The sequence below is a fragment of the Plecotus auritus genome (genome assembly GCF_963455305.1).
Source record: "Plecotus auritus genome assembly, chromosome: 8".
Taxonomy (NCBI): Eukaryota; Metazoa; Chordata; class Mammalia; order Chiroptera; family Vespertilionidae; genus Plecotus; species Plecotus auritus.
In genome coordinates, this window is record NC_137782.1 from 54,181,778 (window position 1) to 54,199,150 (window position 17,373).

Consider the following 17,373-nt stretch of genomic DNA (forward strand, 5'->3'; position numbering starts at 1 on the left):
GGGGGCAGGGTGGGGGGCCGTAAGAGATCAACCAAAGGACTTGTACGCTGCATATAAGCATAACCAATGGATACCAGACACTGGGTGGGGGGTGGGGGGCAGGTAAAGGCATGTACTGGGGGGTAGGGGAGGCCGGGGGGTAGGTCAATGGGAAAAAAAAAGGAGACATATGTACTACTATTTGTAATACTTCAAACAATAAAAAATAAATAAATAAATAAATAAATATAAAAAGAAAAAAAGAAAATTACAAATATTTTACTCATCTCTACCCTGCTCCAGAGTTTAATTTCTGTGCTCCGTTCTTGTCACTGAGAGTGTAATCTCTCTGTCAGTTTCTTTATCCAGAAAAATATAACAATAATTATACAAAAATATTTTCTAAGTTTTATTAAACTGCACAGTTACTGCTAAGACTCAGAGAAATTAGTAAAAGCAACTAGTTCAGTTCTCATTAAATGTGAGCAGTTTTTTCCCCATCTATCCCCAGAAAGGGTTGCCAGGTAAAATACAAGATGCTCAGTTAAATTTGAATTTCAGATAAACAACCAATCATTTTCCAGTATAAATAGACCCCAAATGCTGAGTGTCTGATTCCCACTCTGTGTGCCCCTTCAACACTCACCCTGAATTATGTCATTCATTTCCTTTTTTCTCACTAAAATTCATAGACACTTTAAAACTAGCTGTTCCACTCTAGCTGGTTTTGCTCAATGGGTAGAGCATCAGTCTGCAGACCAAACAGTCCTGGGTTCGATTCCAGTCAAATGCACGTACCTTGGTTGCAGGTTTCTCCTTGGTTGGGGCACATGTCCATCAAAAACAAATTTTCTGGGAGGAACCAAGATAGCAGCATAGGTAAATGCCTATATTCATAGCCTCCCACAACTACATCAAAATTCAACTAAAATACAGAACAACCATCATCCAGAACCACCAGAAAGCTGGATGAATGGAAGTCCTACAACAAGAGAAGTAAAGAAGAAAACACACTGAGACTGGTAGGAGGTGCAGAGGCATGGAACGGACTGGTCTGGCATCCATGTGTGCCATTTTTTTAATCATGAGGGAGAATATCTCTGTGGAGGCCACCTGGAGGAGCAAGGGGTCCCAGCCCCACACCAGATGCCCAGCCCAGGGTCCCAGAGCTAGGAAAAGAAGTCCCTGTAACTACAGGCTGTAAAAAACAGTGCAGATTGGGGCTCAGTGACACAGAGGATGCTGATGACCCAGCTATTCCTCTTAAAAGGTTGGCACCACGAACTGAACTTACGCGGTCCCACTTCCTCTGAGCTCCAGCACCAGGGCAAGGCTCTGGGGAACACAGACACATACTAGGAGGAACTGGATTGTCTTGCATCTATCAGGAACCCAGAGTTGGCTTTCTCCAAGAAGGTGCTTGCAGGGATCATTGTTCCTATGCTGGGACCTCCCCGATGGCAGGGCTGACTGCCAGTCATTTCTGTTTGCTCCACCCTGGTGATTCCCTAAGACTCCCACCCCATCCAATTTACAATCCCACCCAAGCTGTGTGCAGCAGCTTTTGCATATGAATGCCCTGTCCTTGCTCAGGCTAAAATCTCTCAAACAAGCTGCAGCTGGGTCAGGGAGCCCCAAACCTATCAATAAAAGGCCCAATAAAAAAGCAATACAGAGGCAAAGAAGCATTGAACAGACTGTCAAACTACAGTGGGAAGGCAGGGGAGGTTGGGGGGGGGGGGCTGTAAGAGATCAACTGAAGGACTTGTACGCATGATGCATATAAGCATAACCAATGGATACAAGACACTGGGGGGGGGGGTAGGTAAAGGCATGTACTGGGGGGTAGGGGAGGCCAGGGGGAGGTCAATGGGGAAAAAAAAGGAGACATATGTACTACTATTTGTAATACTTCAAACAATTAAAAAAATTAAATTTAAAAAATATAATAATAAATAAATAAATAAATAAATAAATAAATAGCCCAAGACCCTGCACCAGCACCAGCCTGCCTTGCTTCATAGCTGGGCACTTCCAAACCTGATATAAAGAAAAGGAATCTTCAGATCTCTCTGTAGCCCAAGAGCCAGTGTACACAGTAGTCAGTGTCAGACCAAACCTGATTACAACTCTACACATCCATAAGAGACTCACTCAAGGGATAGACTCAGTGAGCACCAAAGCCCCACTGAAGCAAGTCGTGCTCCGTAGTGGTGTCTCCTGCATAGCAGCTCTCCCCTGGTAAATCGCAGCTGGTGCTCACAGCCAATTAGCCTGGAGGTCAAGTCCTCCCAGTGACACCAACAGCAATTATGTCTCAACTACAAGACTATGCTCACAGCCCACAAATGGGTGCTCCTAGAGTTTCCAGCTCAGGAGACTGGGGAGACTGAGCCACTGAGCTCTATAGGACACCTACTACACAAGGCCACTCTGCCAACTCAAGGAGACATAGCAGCTTTATCCAATACATAGAAACAAACACAGGTAAGCAGCCAAAATGCAGAGACAAAGAAACATGTCACATGTCACACTACTTATGATGGTCTCTCTCCAGCTCTTACCTATTGTTGGATATTATTGGCTTAAAAAGGAGACTTCCTTTCCCCATAAAAAGTGATGTTTTTTATTTGACATATAACCCAAACCAAAGAATTGTATTTCAAGAATTATATTGACCCACACATATTTGTTCTGCAAAATCCACTTTTTCTTAATAAATAGCTTCCTCTGCCTAGCCAGTGTGGCTCAATTGAGCATCAATGGATGCACCAGGAGGTCACCAGTTCAATTCCAGGTCAGAGCACATACGCAGCTTGTGGGCTCAGTACGCAGTACGGAGCAGGAGGCAGCGAACCGATGTTTTTCTCTCATTGATGTTTCTCTCTCTCTCCCTCTCCCTTCCTCTCTCTCTAAAATCAATAAAAAAATATTTTAAAAAATAAATAACTAGCTTCCTCTTGGACTTCTCCCCTGCTTAGTTCTTAATAGTTGGGCTTTCTAAAGAAAAGTTAATCTTGAGTAAAGTATTAACTCTAGAAGAAATTATGTCTCTTCTAATGCACTTGGGAATTAATTCCCATTAGCTTAACAAATGATGGTCTCAGATAAGAAAACAGAGTAGCTTGAGGAATCACAGCTCAGAGCTATGCCATCTTTATTTAATTTGCCATGCAGGAAAACTAAACCATTAGCTCTAAGTCAAACTATCAAAAGAGAGTTAGGCTTCAAAACATATTAGCAATAGCTTCATAAATCAGCTCAAGTACTTTTAGGCAATGCAGGTGAACATAATTCCTTCAACCATCTTTCCTAACTTACAGAATATGTTTTTCCATGGTTCACAGGGCATGGTTTTCATATCACATCAACCCTCCAGCAAATAATCACTCAGTACCCAGTGATTGGGTGAAAACTAGCAGCCCATCCTCTCCAGTCCTATTCATCTCATCTCACAATTTTACAATCTCTTTGTGGTATCTTCTTTTCCTAGTTACTGCTTAAAACACAAGATTTTTTTTCTCCCAAGTGACAACCCTGTAAAAAGTAATGTTTTCATAAGGAACCCAGAAGTAAATAAGTAAACTACCCATCAATCACAGCAGCTCTGGATCCCTGTAGTTCTTTCCACACACCCAGATCTCACCCCCAGAATCAGAACAGGACCTTTGCTTTGCTTCCTGAAGGAAACTCATTACCAAGAAAAAGAATGACAAAGAGGCAGAGGGCTACATGCCCACTTTCTGCTCCCAAACTCATCAATTGAATAATGAGGGGGTGGAGAGAGGACAGGAGGAGTACAGTAATCCACTTGGAAAGAAACATCAGGAATGGAAGACAAAATGTCCCATATTCCTCAGTACTTTTCTGAGTGTTTATTTACTTGATCACTTTCCTCATTTCCCCTGACAAGTGCCCATTTTTGTATATCTTGTCTTTGTACCTAGTCATCTTACCTATATAAAGTTAGACTTGACTAAGTTCAATAATTGCAAACACACCCTGGGGGAGTTGAGATACTTTATTGAGTAGTAATTCACTTACTAAATTTTTATCTAGTACCTAGTAATAGTAATGATAATGATAATAATATCTATTATTCATTTATTACATACTCTGTCTGAGACTATGCCAGTTGCTTTACATGAATTATTTCATTTAATACTGACAATTGCTATTTGTATTTTATTATTTCTTTTGGTGTTCTGAGCACCCAATTTCAATGTGGGGAGGGAGCTCCCCGTACCAACAAGCAATTCTTGGAAAACCAGCTTGGGTGTCCTACAATTCAACTCAGTTCCGACACTACCCAGAAATAACATCAGATTCCACAGGTTAAGGATTCAATCTTACAATACTACCCCTCCCCTCCACTTTAGACACCAGTCCCTAGCTCAGGTTATTACCTGTGCTTCAGACCAAGAAGCTACACATTGGAGGTTCCCATGACCCCCTTCTTTCGTGGGTTCAATTAATTTGCTAGAATGGGTCATAGAACTCAGAGAAACATTTTACTTACCAAATTGCTGGTTTATTATAAAAGGATATAATTCTGGAACAGCCAGATAGAAGAGATGCACAGGGCAAGGTATGGGGAAAGGGCATGGAGCTTCCATGCTCTCTCCAGGCGCACCATCCTCCCAAAATCTCCACGTGCTCATCAACCCAGAAGCTCTCTGAACTCCTTTTGGGTTTTTATGGAGGCTTCATTACATAGGCATGATAGAGTACATCCTTAACAATTGATTATTGAAATCATTTTCAGCCCCTTTCCCCTCCTCAGATATCAGAGAGTGAGACTGGAAGTTCCAACCCTCTATGAATACAAAAGATGACCCTCCAGGCAACCAGCCCCATCCTTAAGTACTTTCAAGTTATTTCATTTACATAACAAAAGACATCACTCTCAACACTTAGGAAATCCCAAAGGTTTTGGGAGCTGTGAGCCAGGAATAATGGACAAAGACCAAATACATAAGAGAAATATACTTTGGTCATCTGAATAACCAAATATATATTTTTCTTATAAATCACGATATCGCACTATTTATAATTTACAAATTACTATGTATAATTAAGGTACTATTTACAGGTGAGGAAACTTGTCTGATTCCCAAAGTTAGTCTTGCATTAGTTGGAATTATTTGGTTGAAAGCAAGAGAAAGTGACTTTGAATAATATAAGTAGAAAAGGAATTATCATACGGAATAGAGTAGCTCGTAGAACTGGAGAGAATATTAAAAGACCAGAGATCATGATAGGCCTCTAGGTGGCAAGAACTGGTGGAATAATAGGGAGTAAGTACACAATGGGTACAGGGTTATCTTCTGGAGTGAAAGAAAAGCTTTGAAACTAGAGAGAGCTGGTGATCACACAACACTGTGTGGATGTACTAAATGCCAGACTTTTAAATGTTTAATTGTATATTTTGTAAAATTTTATCTCTGTGGCCAATCCCTGCCAATGATTTTAGTGTTTTTTTAATCTCTGAAATGAAGGGAAAGAGTATTTATTGATATGGCTTGGGACATACACCCACACCCTGGGCTCCGTGAATGACAGTCCTGCCAGATTATATCCAATTTTGGCAAGAGTAAATCCCATTAAGGAATATTGGGTGCTGTTTTAGAAAAGGAAAAATAGATATTGAGTGACAAAACAAAGACAAACAAGGTTTGTCTCCAATAGCTCTTAATCACTACAATGTATAAATTTCCTCCTCATTTCCGAGAAATGGTGCTAGACCCCAGAAATCATGAATAAATAAAATGCAATCATTACTCTCAGTGATGGCAGCAGATCTTGAAGCAAAATGAAATAAAAAGCAGAAAAACTGACTAATGTTGAAGGTGGGTGGCAGCACGGAAATGAAGTTTAAGAAGATACTAATTTCCTTAGCACTAGTGAATGAACAGTTTTAATCCTTTTATCTCGAAAATTATTTTCTCCTATAAAATTAAGAAATATAATGCTAGCACTTTCCTAATTAAATGGAAATGGAATGAGGAAAGGGCAGAAATGGTGGCATCTCTAAGTGAGGAAACCAGGACTTTGAAAGCAGTTGAATGGAGGCCACATACTCAAAAGTGAAAAGGGGGTGTCACAGTCTTAGCAAGAAGTTGACCTGAGAGAGAGATGTCAAGAGAATATGTAACTACAGTACAATATCAAAGGATGTTGCCTGCTGCTGAGGAAACAGAAGCACTGGTTTGACTCAGCCAAGGCTCACCTAGGATGAATCATCCCTATGAGCTAATAAAAAATATGCTTCCCCTAAGTCTAGACAGAGATGCATGCTTGGATTGATTTCAGACTGTGCTTGGTCATAGGGCACACAGGTAGAGTGAAGGAGATAATTAAGTCCAGGACAGAATGACCTGACAGATGTGAGATGACTCTTTTAGACATTCTGTGCAAAAGCATTACTGGTAAATGTCCAGAGGATAAAGCAACAGGATAGGATAAAAAGGCCCCTATTTGACAGAGCCCATGTGAAACACACTGAGGAAGAGAGGGTACTACCCAGGGCCCATACCTCAATGCTTGGTCTGAAGGAAATGAGAATTCTACTACACCTACCCTGCTAGCAAGGGCCAAACTATATGTTCTCCTGAGCCTTGGTTACCCCAGTGTAATGTGAGGAGGGCTGGGGAATGTGAGAAGGTCCAATAAATAGCATTCCTCTTTTGTACCCAAGTGCTGAAAACCAAAACGAAAAATTAATCAGTGACAGTTGAAAGATGAAAATATTATCTTTATTATCCTATCTAATAAAGAGGGAATATACTAATTGACCCTCACACCATTGCAAAGATGGCGGCACCCACAGCCAATAAGGAGGGAATATGCTAATTGACTGTCCCACCCTCAAAGATGGCGGTGCCCACAGCCACAAGATGGCAGCGTCCACTCCCTTCAGCCCTGCTGGGGCTGCAGGCACGTGGAGCAGCCTGGGGGCGGGCCCAGCTGCTCCACGTGCCTGCCTCCAGAGTCCCCCAGTCACCTCAGCCCCCCAGCCACCCAGGGCCAGCCCAAGGTGCAGGCAAGCCTCCGATGGTGGCTTCCCAGCCACCCAGGGCCACCCGAGGCTCAGGTAACCAGGGCCAGCTGAGGCTTGCCCTGCCAGCAGTGGCAGCAGCAGAGGTGTGATGGGGCATCACCTTCCCCTGATCGCTGGGTTGCCTCCTGCCCCTAAGGGCTCCCTGACTGTGAGATGGGGCAGGCCAGGCTGAGGGACACCCCCCCTTCCAGTGCATGAATTTTCATGCACTGGGCCTCTAATGTATAAATAATATAGGTAATAAATCGGGGAACACAGGCTAGTGTGAGAACCAAAAGGGCCCAGATTAGTAGATGTACTTAACTATCCAATCACAGGCAACATCAGTGGGAGGTCCAACAGACCTCCCCTGCTGCAAGAGAAGAGCTTGCTCCTCGGGCAGCTAGATCCCAAAGTAAGAGGGCACAGGCTGAGTGAGCTACCTGTAATGAGCACATTTTTATCTTGCTGCCATGGTAGCCTCCATGTACAATACCAGGCAAGCCATTCCAGAAGTAACAGAATAAAAAGTCTTACAGATTGCATTAAGATGCTCAAATCACACAATATATTGAATCAAGTTTAAAACACACAGTGAGAAGCTGAGAAAAGAGACAGGGTAGGATATGGTGCAGCTGGAAGGATCACCCTACTAAAACCTGGGCTGTGCATTGTTTACAAGTCCTGTTTCTCTGTACTGCATCAGCCTTCCCTGCTGGCGGTGTGATTGCAAAGAACAGAGTTGAAATTCAACAAAGGGGCCCAACAGGTTTGTTTGGTGCCAACACAAACTTGCTCTATGGGAGAAATGCAGAGGCAGGGTTCCCACCACAGCTGTAAATCACGATGGCCTGCTGAGTAGCCAAGACTTATTACTGAATTTCTGCATCAGCAGATATTGGGGGCCAGGCTTGGTGTCACCAATGGGTAGCTGATTCAGGGATGATGTTAATGTGGATGTGACACTATCTGTGTTTTATTAATATTTAATGTTTACTCACTTTTTCCATTCCTTCCCTATCTAAGTAGTACTCTCATTTGTCTCAGCCTTCTTTATCTGTGTTCAACCACATATATTCCATTTATTTTATCTGGCTTAAACACATCATAGAGATCAGCAACTTCACTATTTGTACTTAACACAGCCCAAGTTTTATCTCTCCAATGTGTTGTACTTGTTTTCAATATGCTAGAATTGAATATTCCCAAATATTACAGTAAACACATTATATATAAATATATTCAATAATTCTTCCAAATTTACTAATCAAATAAATGATCCTAGAATGAGTAAAGAGAATCCAGGAGTTACATTAATTGAATTCCCTTGAGGAAAAAGGAAACTTAAGATGCTAGAAGGCATGTTGGATGGAGTAGGACTGCATGATCTCTAGATCTTCTGTGATAATTACATTGTATGGATATGTGACAATTATCCATTTTGTACAGTGGAATGAAAATATATATCATAAATCTGTAAGTGAAACCTTGTGGAATAATATGACTAATATTTATTCAGGCTTGTTCCATTTTCACAAAAATAAGAAAAGATTAAACAAAGAAATTCTGGAAGCCTTGACTCCATTTTTGTTTATCAACATAAGTGGAAGGTGCCTTCTCCATCACTAAGACACCTCTGGAATCACATAATTATTCCTCAGATATTGTAAAGCACTCTAATGTCTCAGGAACACTTTATTTCTATAGAAAAAAATGAAATCATCTTTTCAATAGCTCGTGCACTAATTTTAAATAGTTTCATTTGCTTGTGGACATTTAAATAAATGCATAGGACTTTATGGTATTATGTGGTTGCCTTCTTATTTTAAAAGTTTTATTAAATGCTTCATTCAGCATGTAATTCTTAAATACAAAAGCATTTAATACTTTGTACTTCTTAAGTGTTTGTACTTCTAAATATTCACTTATCATCCTATCTAATAAAGAGGGAATATGCTAATTGACCATCACTCCGTCACAAAGATGGCTGCACCCACAGCTGAAGCCAAGTTCCCATAAGGAGCCTTAATGAGCAATCAGCAGGGACCTGAGGCTATGCCCTCTCCCGCCCCCCGTAGGGCTTGACAGGGGACTTCAGACTGTGCCCCCCACCCCGGCACCAGGCTGGGGGACCTCAGACCGCACCCCCCACCCAGCAGGGTTTGACGGGGGACCTCAGGCCGTGCTCCCCACCCAGTGGGGCTTGACAGGGGACCTCAAGGTGCACCCCCAGTGCTGGGTCGGGGGAACTCAGGCCACGCCCCCCACCCCAGCACCAGGCCGGGGGACCTCAGACCGCACCCCCTGCCCGGTGGGGCTTGACGGGGGACCTCAGGCTGCGCCCCCTGCCTCAGCATCAGGCCAGGGGACCTCAGGCCATGCTTCCCACCCAGCGGGGCTTGTCGGCAGACCTCAAGATGCACCCCCAGTGCTGGGTTGGGGGAACTCAGGCCATGCCCCTGGCCCAGCAGGGCTCGACGGGGTCCTGAGGCACACCCCTCTGCCAGTGGGGCTTGACGGGGGACCTGAGGCTATGCCCCCTCCCAGTGCCGGGCCGGGGGACCTGAGGCTGCCCCCCCTCACCTGGCAAGGCTTGATGGGGGACCTCAGGCCATGCCCCCAACCCAACAGGGCTTGACAGGGGATCTCAGGCCATGTCCCCCACCTGGCGGGGCTTGACAGGGGACCTCAAGGCATGCCCCTTGTCCTGGCACCGGGCCAGGGGACCTGAGGCTACGTCCCCTGCCTGGTGGGGCTTGACAAGGGTGGGACTGGCCAGGTCTGGATCTAGCCCAATGGGGGCGGGGGCCAGCTGGGTCTGGGTCTCATGCGATTTTGAGGTGCATGTGGGTGGGCGGGGACTTGACTCTGGGTCCCATGGTGTGCCCCAGATTCTGACAGGAGGAAGGTTTTCATATACATTTTACTAATTTTCTTTCATCTCTGACACTTCTATTATAGAGAAGGGCAAATAGCAATATTAAATTATTTCCTCTAATTAATCCCCTTTTCATGTGCACAAATTTCGTGCACCAGGCCACTAGTTTAATTATATGCAGATATAATTAAACAACAGTTATTTAAATACCTCCACTGCAACACCATTACCAAACATGCTCCTTGAAATTATTCAAATAAAGCCCTAGACTTTATCTACTCATATAAACTTTCTACTTCCTTCTCTTCTTGCCAGAAGATAGAAGAAAGGAATAGCTTTTGAAAAAAAGTGTAAATGGAAATAGCGAGTCTGGGCAGCACCATGGAAATTCATGGCTACTTCTTATCAGATTTCAGATCATTTTGCTTAGCGCTTTTTGACATGTCGGCAAGCTGTCTAAACTCTCCCAAAGGCTTCTTCTCTGTAATGTCCCCTTCTTCCAACTGTTGCCTTCCTTCCTCTTCCTTTCCCAAATGTGCTTTTCTTATGTCCTATCCTGCTGGGCTTCCAATAAATGACTGATTGTGTCATGAGATAAACTAATGTGGACTCAAGTTGAATGTAATTCAAGTCAAGGTGTTGAAGCTGATGATAAGTTAATGTTTCATGTCTCCCACTCCTGAAATGTTATTTTGACATTAACCTTCAGTGGGGTAAATCAAAGGAATGAGTAATGTGAAGAATAAAATATTCGAGAAGAGACAATACTGATTTTTTTTTAAGGTAAAATGGCTTTTGACACTACTCAAGTCACAGATTGGAAGCAGACCTCTTTTTTTCTGCCTCTGAATTAGGTCATTGACTCAAGGGCATAGACCTGGGAATCAGCTGACAAAGGCTCTCTCTAATCCCCAATCAGCTGTGCATTTGATCTACTTGCTAGCACCCAATTTTAATCAGGCTGTCCTTTGTGGCTTCTTGTTGGCTTTTTTATTAACCTCACTCTCTTTGTTGTCCTCAGATAGCTTCCCAACCTGGAGCAGGCATCACAAGCCAAGACCAGGCTAGATCCATGGAAATACCTACCAAAACAACTTAGGGCAGTTTAATGTCTGTTACTCCTTTTCATAGTGGGAATGACAGTGTCATCATACTTCACACTGTTGTTAATGGGAGGAAGTAACGAAATATTTTAATTCAAAATACTAGTCAACACGTGCAAAAAAATTACCAATTTTATTTTTTTTAATATATTTTTATTGATTTCAGAGAGGAAGGGAAAGGAAGAGCGAGAGAGAAACATCAATGATGAGAGGGAATCATTGATTGGCTGCCTCCTGCATGCCCCCTACTGGGGACCGAGCCCACAACCTGGTCATGTGCCCTTGACGGGAATCAAACCGGGGACCCTTGAGTCCCCAGGCCAACGCTCTATCCACTGAGCCAACCCGGCCAGAGCATCAATTTTATTTTAAATTAAATCTTGCTATTGAAACTGCTACTAACAAGCAAATTATGTGGATAAAATACTGAACTTAAACTAAGCTTTACAAAATTAAATTACTCCCTCTGCTGGATTTGTGCTTAGTTGAGATTGTGAGATTATTTTGGCTTTGCTTTTACACAGCTCAAGAATCTGATCAACTGAAAATCTGTTCTATTTTTCCTTTAAGGCAGCTTTATTCCAAAACACAAAAATCCCTGAGTTCCTCATATATCTACTCATTAGATTTATTCCACTATATCCACCTTTCTGCAACCAAGTCAGCGTCTGTATATTCCATTCTCATTTCGTAAATCTTTTGGGAACAGAGTTCTGTCGCCTTTTGTGCATCTACGCCATCTTGTGGACAAACTGGACCATTCTGTCCTCTGCCAGGGTTACTCACTTAAATGACCTATATTGTGATGTTACGCCATCTGCATGGTGACACAGTTAAGCTGGTATGGATTGTAACACAGTTTCATGACATGATCATGGTTTTTAATTAATATGTGACATTTGGTACTGGGAGTCTTTTGAAAGACAAGAACAATTTTAAGCATTGAATTTAAATCATGTATACATACAACTTCACAGCCCAGTTCTGGAAATACTGCAACTCTAAAACAGGTTATTTTGGATAAAGGATCATTTATTACAGATTTTGAATAAGCAGTTTTTTGAAATCTTGATATCCTAATTCCATAGTGCCCAACATAATACCCTATTTTTACACTTGGCTTGTGATCATCATTTCAAATTCCCTTCATCATCTCTAACATGCATCACCCAACTTTTACTTTTCGCTTTGGTATCATGGAAAGAATTCATCACTTGGACCCTGGAGTGCAAGGTTTGAGTTCCAGTTCTGCCATTTACTAACTCATTCCCTACCTTCTTTGCAATTCAATATTAAAAATAACTATGACTATCTTTTTTTTTTAAAATATATTTTATTGATATTTTTACAGAGAGGAAGGGAGAGGGATAGAGAGCTAGAAACATCGATGAGAGAGAAACATCGATCAGCTGCCTCCTGCATACCTCCCACTGGGGATGTGCCTGCAACCAAGGTACATGCCCTTGACCGGAATCGAACCCGGGACCCTTCAGTCCGCAGGCCGACGCTCTATCCACTGAGCCAAACCGGTTTCGGCAACTATGACTATCTTTACTTATCACAAAGTATCAGTGAAGATCAAGTAAGATAATGTATATAAAATAGGAAAGCTCACCATCAATTACTTATTAGCTACATTTCAATGTTTTATTTTGTTTTTCACTCCAAAATCTCAATGAAACTGTACTGAACTCCATCAGTCCACATGTATCTCTCACACATGTCTTGTCCTATATGAAGAAATCTATTAATCATAGTAGTTATTTTCTCTTACAGCCACCTACCTTATGTTTTCCTCTGATCCTTCCTCTTACTACTTAATTTTTCATTTGTTTCTTTTGCCTTATACCAGTGGTCGGCAAACTCATTTGTCAACAGAGCGGCAAACCGCGTGTGGCTCATGAGCCGCAGTTTGCCGACCACTGCCTTATACTAATGGTTTCAATAATTAGTTTAGCCTGTTGTGGGAGAATCCTAGTATATTTTAATATTAAAATATAGGCAATGGTACTTGATATCACCAGAATCAACAATACTCTTTCTCCTCCTGTTTGTAAGCTCCCCAACAGCAGATTTTTGTCACTGTTTACTTTTCTGTAATCACTAGGTGACTAATACTGACTAATGCTATGTATATCAGGGTGAGGAGCTAGAGAGTGAGGGCAAAGTTTTGCAGGATAGAATGTTTAGGAGCAAAGTCTCTGAGAAGGTGGCATTTGAGGGAAGACCTTTATTTAGGCAGGAACCATGTAGATAGCTTGGAGAACCTCCCCCCTTCCCCAGAAGAAAAAGGAAGGGGAAGGAGAGAACACCAAAATAAAATGCCTTGACACAGGAAAATGCTTGGCATGCTGAAGTACAGCAAGAGGCTGACATAGTTGGAACACAATGAGCAAAAGAGAGTGGTAAGAGAGGAGACTTAGGAGACCTAAGAGAGTGTGAGGGACAGAGCACAGGAAGGACTTCAGATTTTACTTTGGTGTGATGGGAAGCCACTGGACCACTGAGACCAGGAAAATGACATGGTTGACATCATCTGTCCTCATTTGGAGAGAAGCATGGTGGCCTGCTGTTTTGAGAAGAGTGTTGGGGACCACAGAAGGTAAGGAACGTGGTGTGGTAACACAGGATGGGGCTTTGGACCAAGAGTAGATGTAGAGGATAAACAGTGGTCTTATCTGGATTCATTGGATATAAGGAATCTACAGGGTTTGGTGATGAATTAGGTGATGGATGTGAGATGAAGTGAGAATGGGATGCTAAGAGTTTGGGTCTAAGCATTTAGGTGAACGATGGGACCATTGACTCCATTTTTCTCACTTTACTTTACCAGCCTGTCTTTGAGGGGGAAAAAAATAGATCTGCCTGTCCAAGAGAATAGGAATTCATCTGAACTACACTATTTAAGAATATAAAATCTCTCTCTTCTTAGCCATTCTCACACCAACCATTTCTTCTATGTGGCTCCTATCATTACTCTTTTTCATTACTTTACCCAGAAGTCTTCAATCCATCATCTCGAGATCAATCTAGGTCAACTTGTTTTGCTACTGTACTTATTTAAAATGCAAGCACACCTATGAGATTTTGGCAGCCTATTAATCATGCATAGTCTAGTATGAATTGATTTAATGAGCTTGTTTTCCTCTTAACACCAACCTTTTACCATGGTGTGAAAGGGGATGGTGATCCCCAGGAGAGAGACTAAAAGGAACATTTGGGAACATATAGTACTGAAGTAATGAGCAGTTTGATGTAGCAAAATGGAATGCGAGGTGTGAAAAAGACAAAGGGCAGCATGAGGTCACGGCACCTCAGGAAGGTCAGGGGAGGTACAGGATGCAAGGAAACAAACATGCAAGCAACATGTTTACCACTTTGACCAAGGGCCTGTACTACTCTGTCTGCTCTGCAGCAGCAAACAATAGTGTAAGTTCAGTGTTTCTTACAAATATTTATTTGTTAGATTTGTTAATAAGTCCCTTTGATTTTTCATTGCATGTGCCCAGGGGAAAGCCTTTAACGATTTTAGATGGTAAAGTTAGTTTATGCTAAAAATGTGCAGAGATGCAATAAAAGGAATATAATTAGTAAGCCAGAGTTGCAGTGACGGTATTTCCCAAATCAAAAGCAGACACAGTCTGATCTATAATAATAAAAGGGTAATACACTAATTAGACCAGACATCCTTCCAGACGTCATTCTAGATGTCCTTCCAGACAAAGCCAGGGCTCTAGAAATTCTGATTCTGTCTGACTCCTTCTCCCCTGTCTCTACTTCCTAAATCAATATCCTATTGATTGACTGTAAAAAAGAATACAGTGGAAGTAATGATGTGACTTTCAAGGTGAGGTCATAAAAGACATTGCAGCCTCCTTGTTCTCACTCCACTCTGGAATGCAACTGCCATGTCATGTGGATGCTCAAGCCGCCTGTGGAGACGTCCTTGTGGCAGAGAACCGAGGCCTCCTGCAAACAGGCAGCAGGCAGCTAGGGAGTCCTGTCCAGAGCCATGGGAGTGAGCTGACCCCCCAGGCCTACTGGAGCCCTCAGATGACTGCATGTGAACTGAAACTCACTGAAAATTTTCAAGACATAGCTATCCAGCTAAGCCACCCAAATTCTTTTTTTTTTTTTTTTTTTTTTTTTTTTTGTTGCAACGTAAACTCACACCAAAATGACTTTTATTTGTATTTCCTACAGAAAGTGAGTGGTAATTCATGGCACTCCGTAATTTATCCAGACACGAAAGAAGGTATATGAAACCAGTAAATGCCATTTTGAAGAGTCTTCTGTTACAAATTTAAGATAGGCCTGTTCTGCAAAATCCAATACTGTTCCTTCAGTATTTTATAAATGGAATTTTCTTCTATTTGTATCCATTTCCCAGGGCTTATGGACCCATTCATATTCACCATATTTAGAATCAAAGGTTCTTTTCTGAAGAGATCTTAATTTCAAGGTAAAACGTGGTCCAAGTTCCTGAATTCCCACTTTCTTTTCACTCTTGAATATGTATCTGTGAAATCTGAAGAAGATAAAATCCCGTTGATTGTGGAATGTGGCAACCTGCCTTCCAATAAACTGAGGATTATGGGGAAATAGAGGTCCAACAGAATGACCTAGCCGAGTTGTAAAATTATTCAGAATTATTTCAGGTACGTGTTCTGTGGGGTCCTTGCCTCTTCTCTTAATTTCTTTAGGCAGACGAACACTGCTAATTTTAAAATGAGCAGTTTGTCCATTTGGCAAGTGACTCAGAATTAATCCATTTGGTGTTTTATGATCTTCATTAATAACAATCAGATCTGTGAAATCTCTTGAGATGCACTGTGGAATAATTCTTTTCAGAGCCAGTCCTCTTCTGTAGTAAACATGTGAGTTTGGTATAAATGTGGAAAGCTGTTCAGAGTCATACTGTTCTCCCATGAGGTCTATCTGATGTAATGAGAATCTTGGGAGAAGTTTGACTGTTGAAATAAGAAGCAAATTCATCTGTAGCTTCATCATAAGCAACCTCTTCATCATTAGGGTCTACTGTGGTTTCATCATATACTCGCTGGTTGTCAATGGTCTCGCAGGGGTCCTCAAACTACGGCCCGCGGGCCACATTCGGCCCGCCGAGGACATTTATCCGGCCCGCTGGGTGCTGCTGCCTGTCCTGCTTAGCAGCCAACTCGTCCCGGGCCCGCAGTGAGCATAGGAATTTGTTCATAGTTGTTTTTTTTTAAACTATAGTCCAGCCCTCCAACGGTCTGAGGGACAGTGAACTGGCCCCCTGTTTAAAAAGTTTGAGGACCCCTGGTTGGGTATAGGCTTTGGTGGAGCCTTGTCACCAAGAGCCTCTCTCTCTTTTTTAAGTTTTTTCTTAGCTGCCAACTTTTCCTTCTGCTGCTGCTGTTTCCACCATGTGAACATTAAGTGTCGCCTCTGTTTGTTCTTAATCTCTGAAATGCGGAAGCCTGGAGGGAAGGCAGATGCTTTCGGGGCTTGACCCCCGCTTTCCATTTCCCCATCCCCAACGACGGCAGCCTCCTGAGGTTCTTCGGCAGCGCTCTTGTGCTTCAGGCCTTTCTTTCGGCTGCCGCCGCCGGTCTTCTCCATTATGTTTGCTCCTTGGCGTCTCGCCACCCAAATTCTTGACCCACAAGAACTGTGTGGGATAATAAATGTTATTGTTGTTTGAAGCTGCTAAATTTTAAAGGTAATCTGTTAAGCAGCAACCTGTCATCAGTACCTTTATGTAAATATTTAGTTCCTTCTAGTCTGAATCTTAAACCTCTGCTGATTATTTAATTTACTTTTCTCCAAGAAGCCATTTAACTCACCCCCAGGAATGCCCTTAGGAGCTGCTCATTAGTAGGTATTAACTTATTGCAGAAGGTTACTGTGATTTTAACAAAAGCAGGAATCATTTTATAATACCATGCCTTTTGTTTTTCTAAAGTCTTTTTGTTTTTTACATCTATTGGGTTTTTTGTGGCTTTCATAAAAATTATAACTAGCAATTTGCTACTTTCGTAAAAAATTTTCATTTCACCCTAGCCAGTTTTGCTCAATGGGTAGAGCATCAGCCTGCAGATTGAAGGGTCCCGTGTTTGATTCTGGCCAAGGGCACTGGGTTGTGGGCTCAATCCCCAGTGTGGGGTGTGCAGGAGGCAGCCAATCAATAATTCTCTCTCATCATTGATGTTTCTATCTACCTTTCTCTCTCCCTTCCTCTCTGAAATCAATAAAAAAATAAATAAAATAAAATAAACAAACTGTAAAAAAAAAAAAAACACTGTGGTACATCTACACAATGGAATACTATGCTGCTATAAAAAGGAAGGAACTCCTACCATTTGCAACAGCATGGATGGACCTGGAGAGCA

General features: G+C 42.2%; 1 protein-coding gene across 1 annotated transcript; it reads right to left on the reverse strand.

Moving 5' to 3' along the window:
* Positions 1–15,349: 15,349 nt before the first annotated feature.
* LOC308257003 (ribosome production factor 1-like) lies at positions 15,350–16,603 on the reverse strand (the record flags this gene model as incomplete). The annotated part of the gene is given in 3 exon segments (XM_080685722.1): positions 15,350–15,914; positions 15,916–16,073; positions 16,304–16,603. Coding segments are annotated over 3 exon segments (1,023 nt in total).
* Positions 16,604–17,373: the final 770 nt, after the last annotated feature.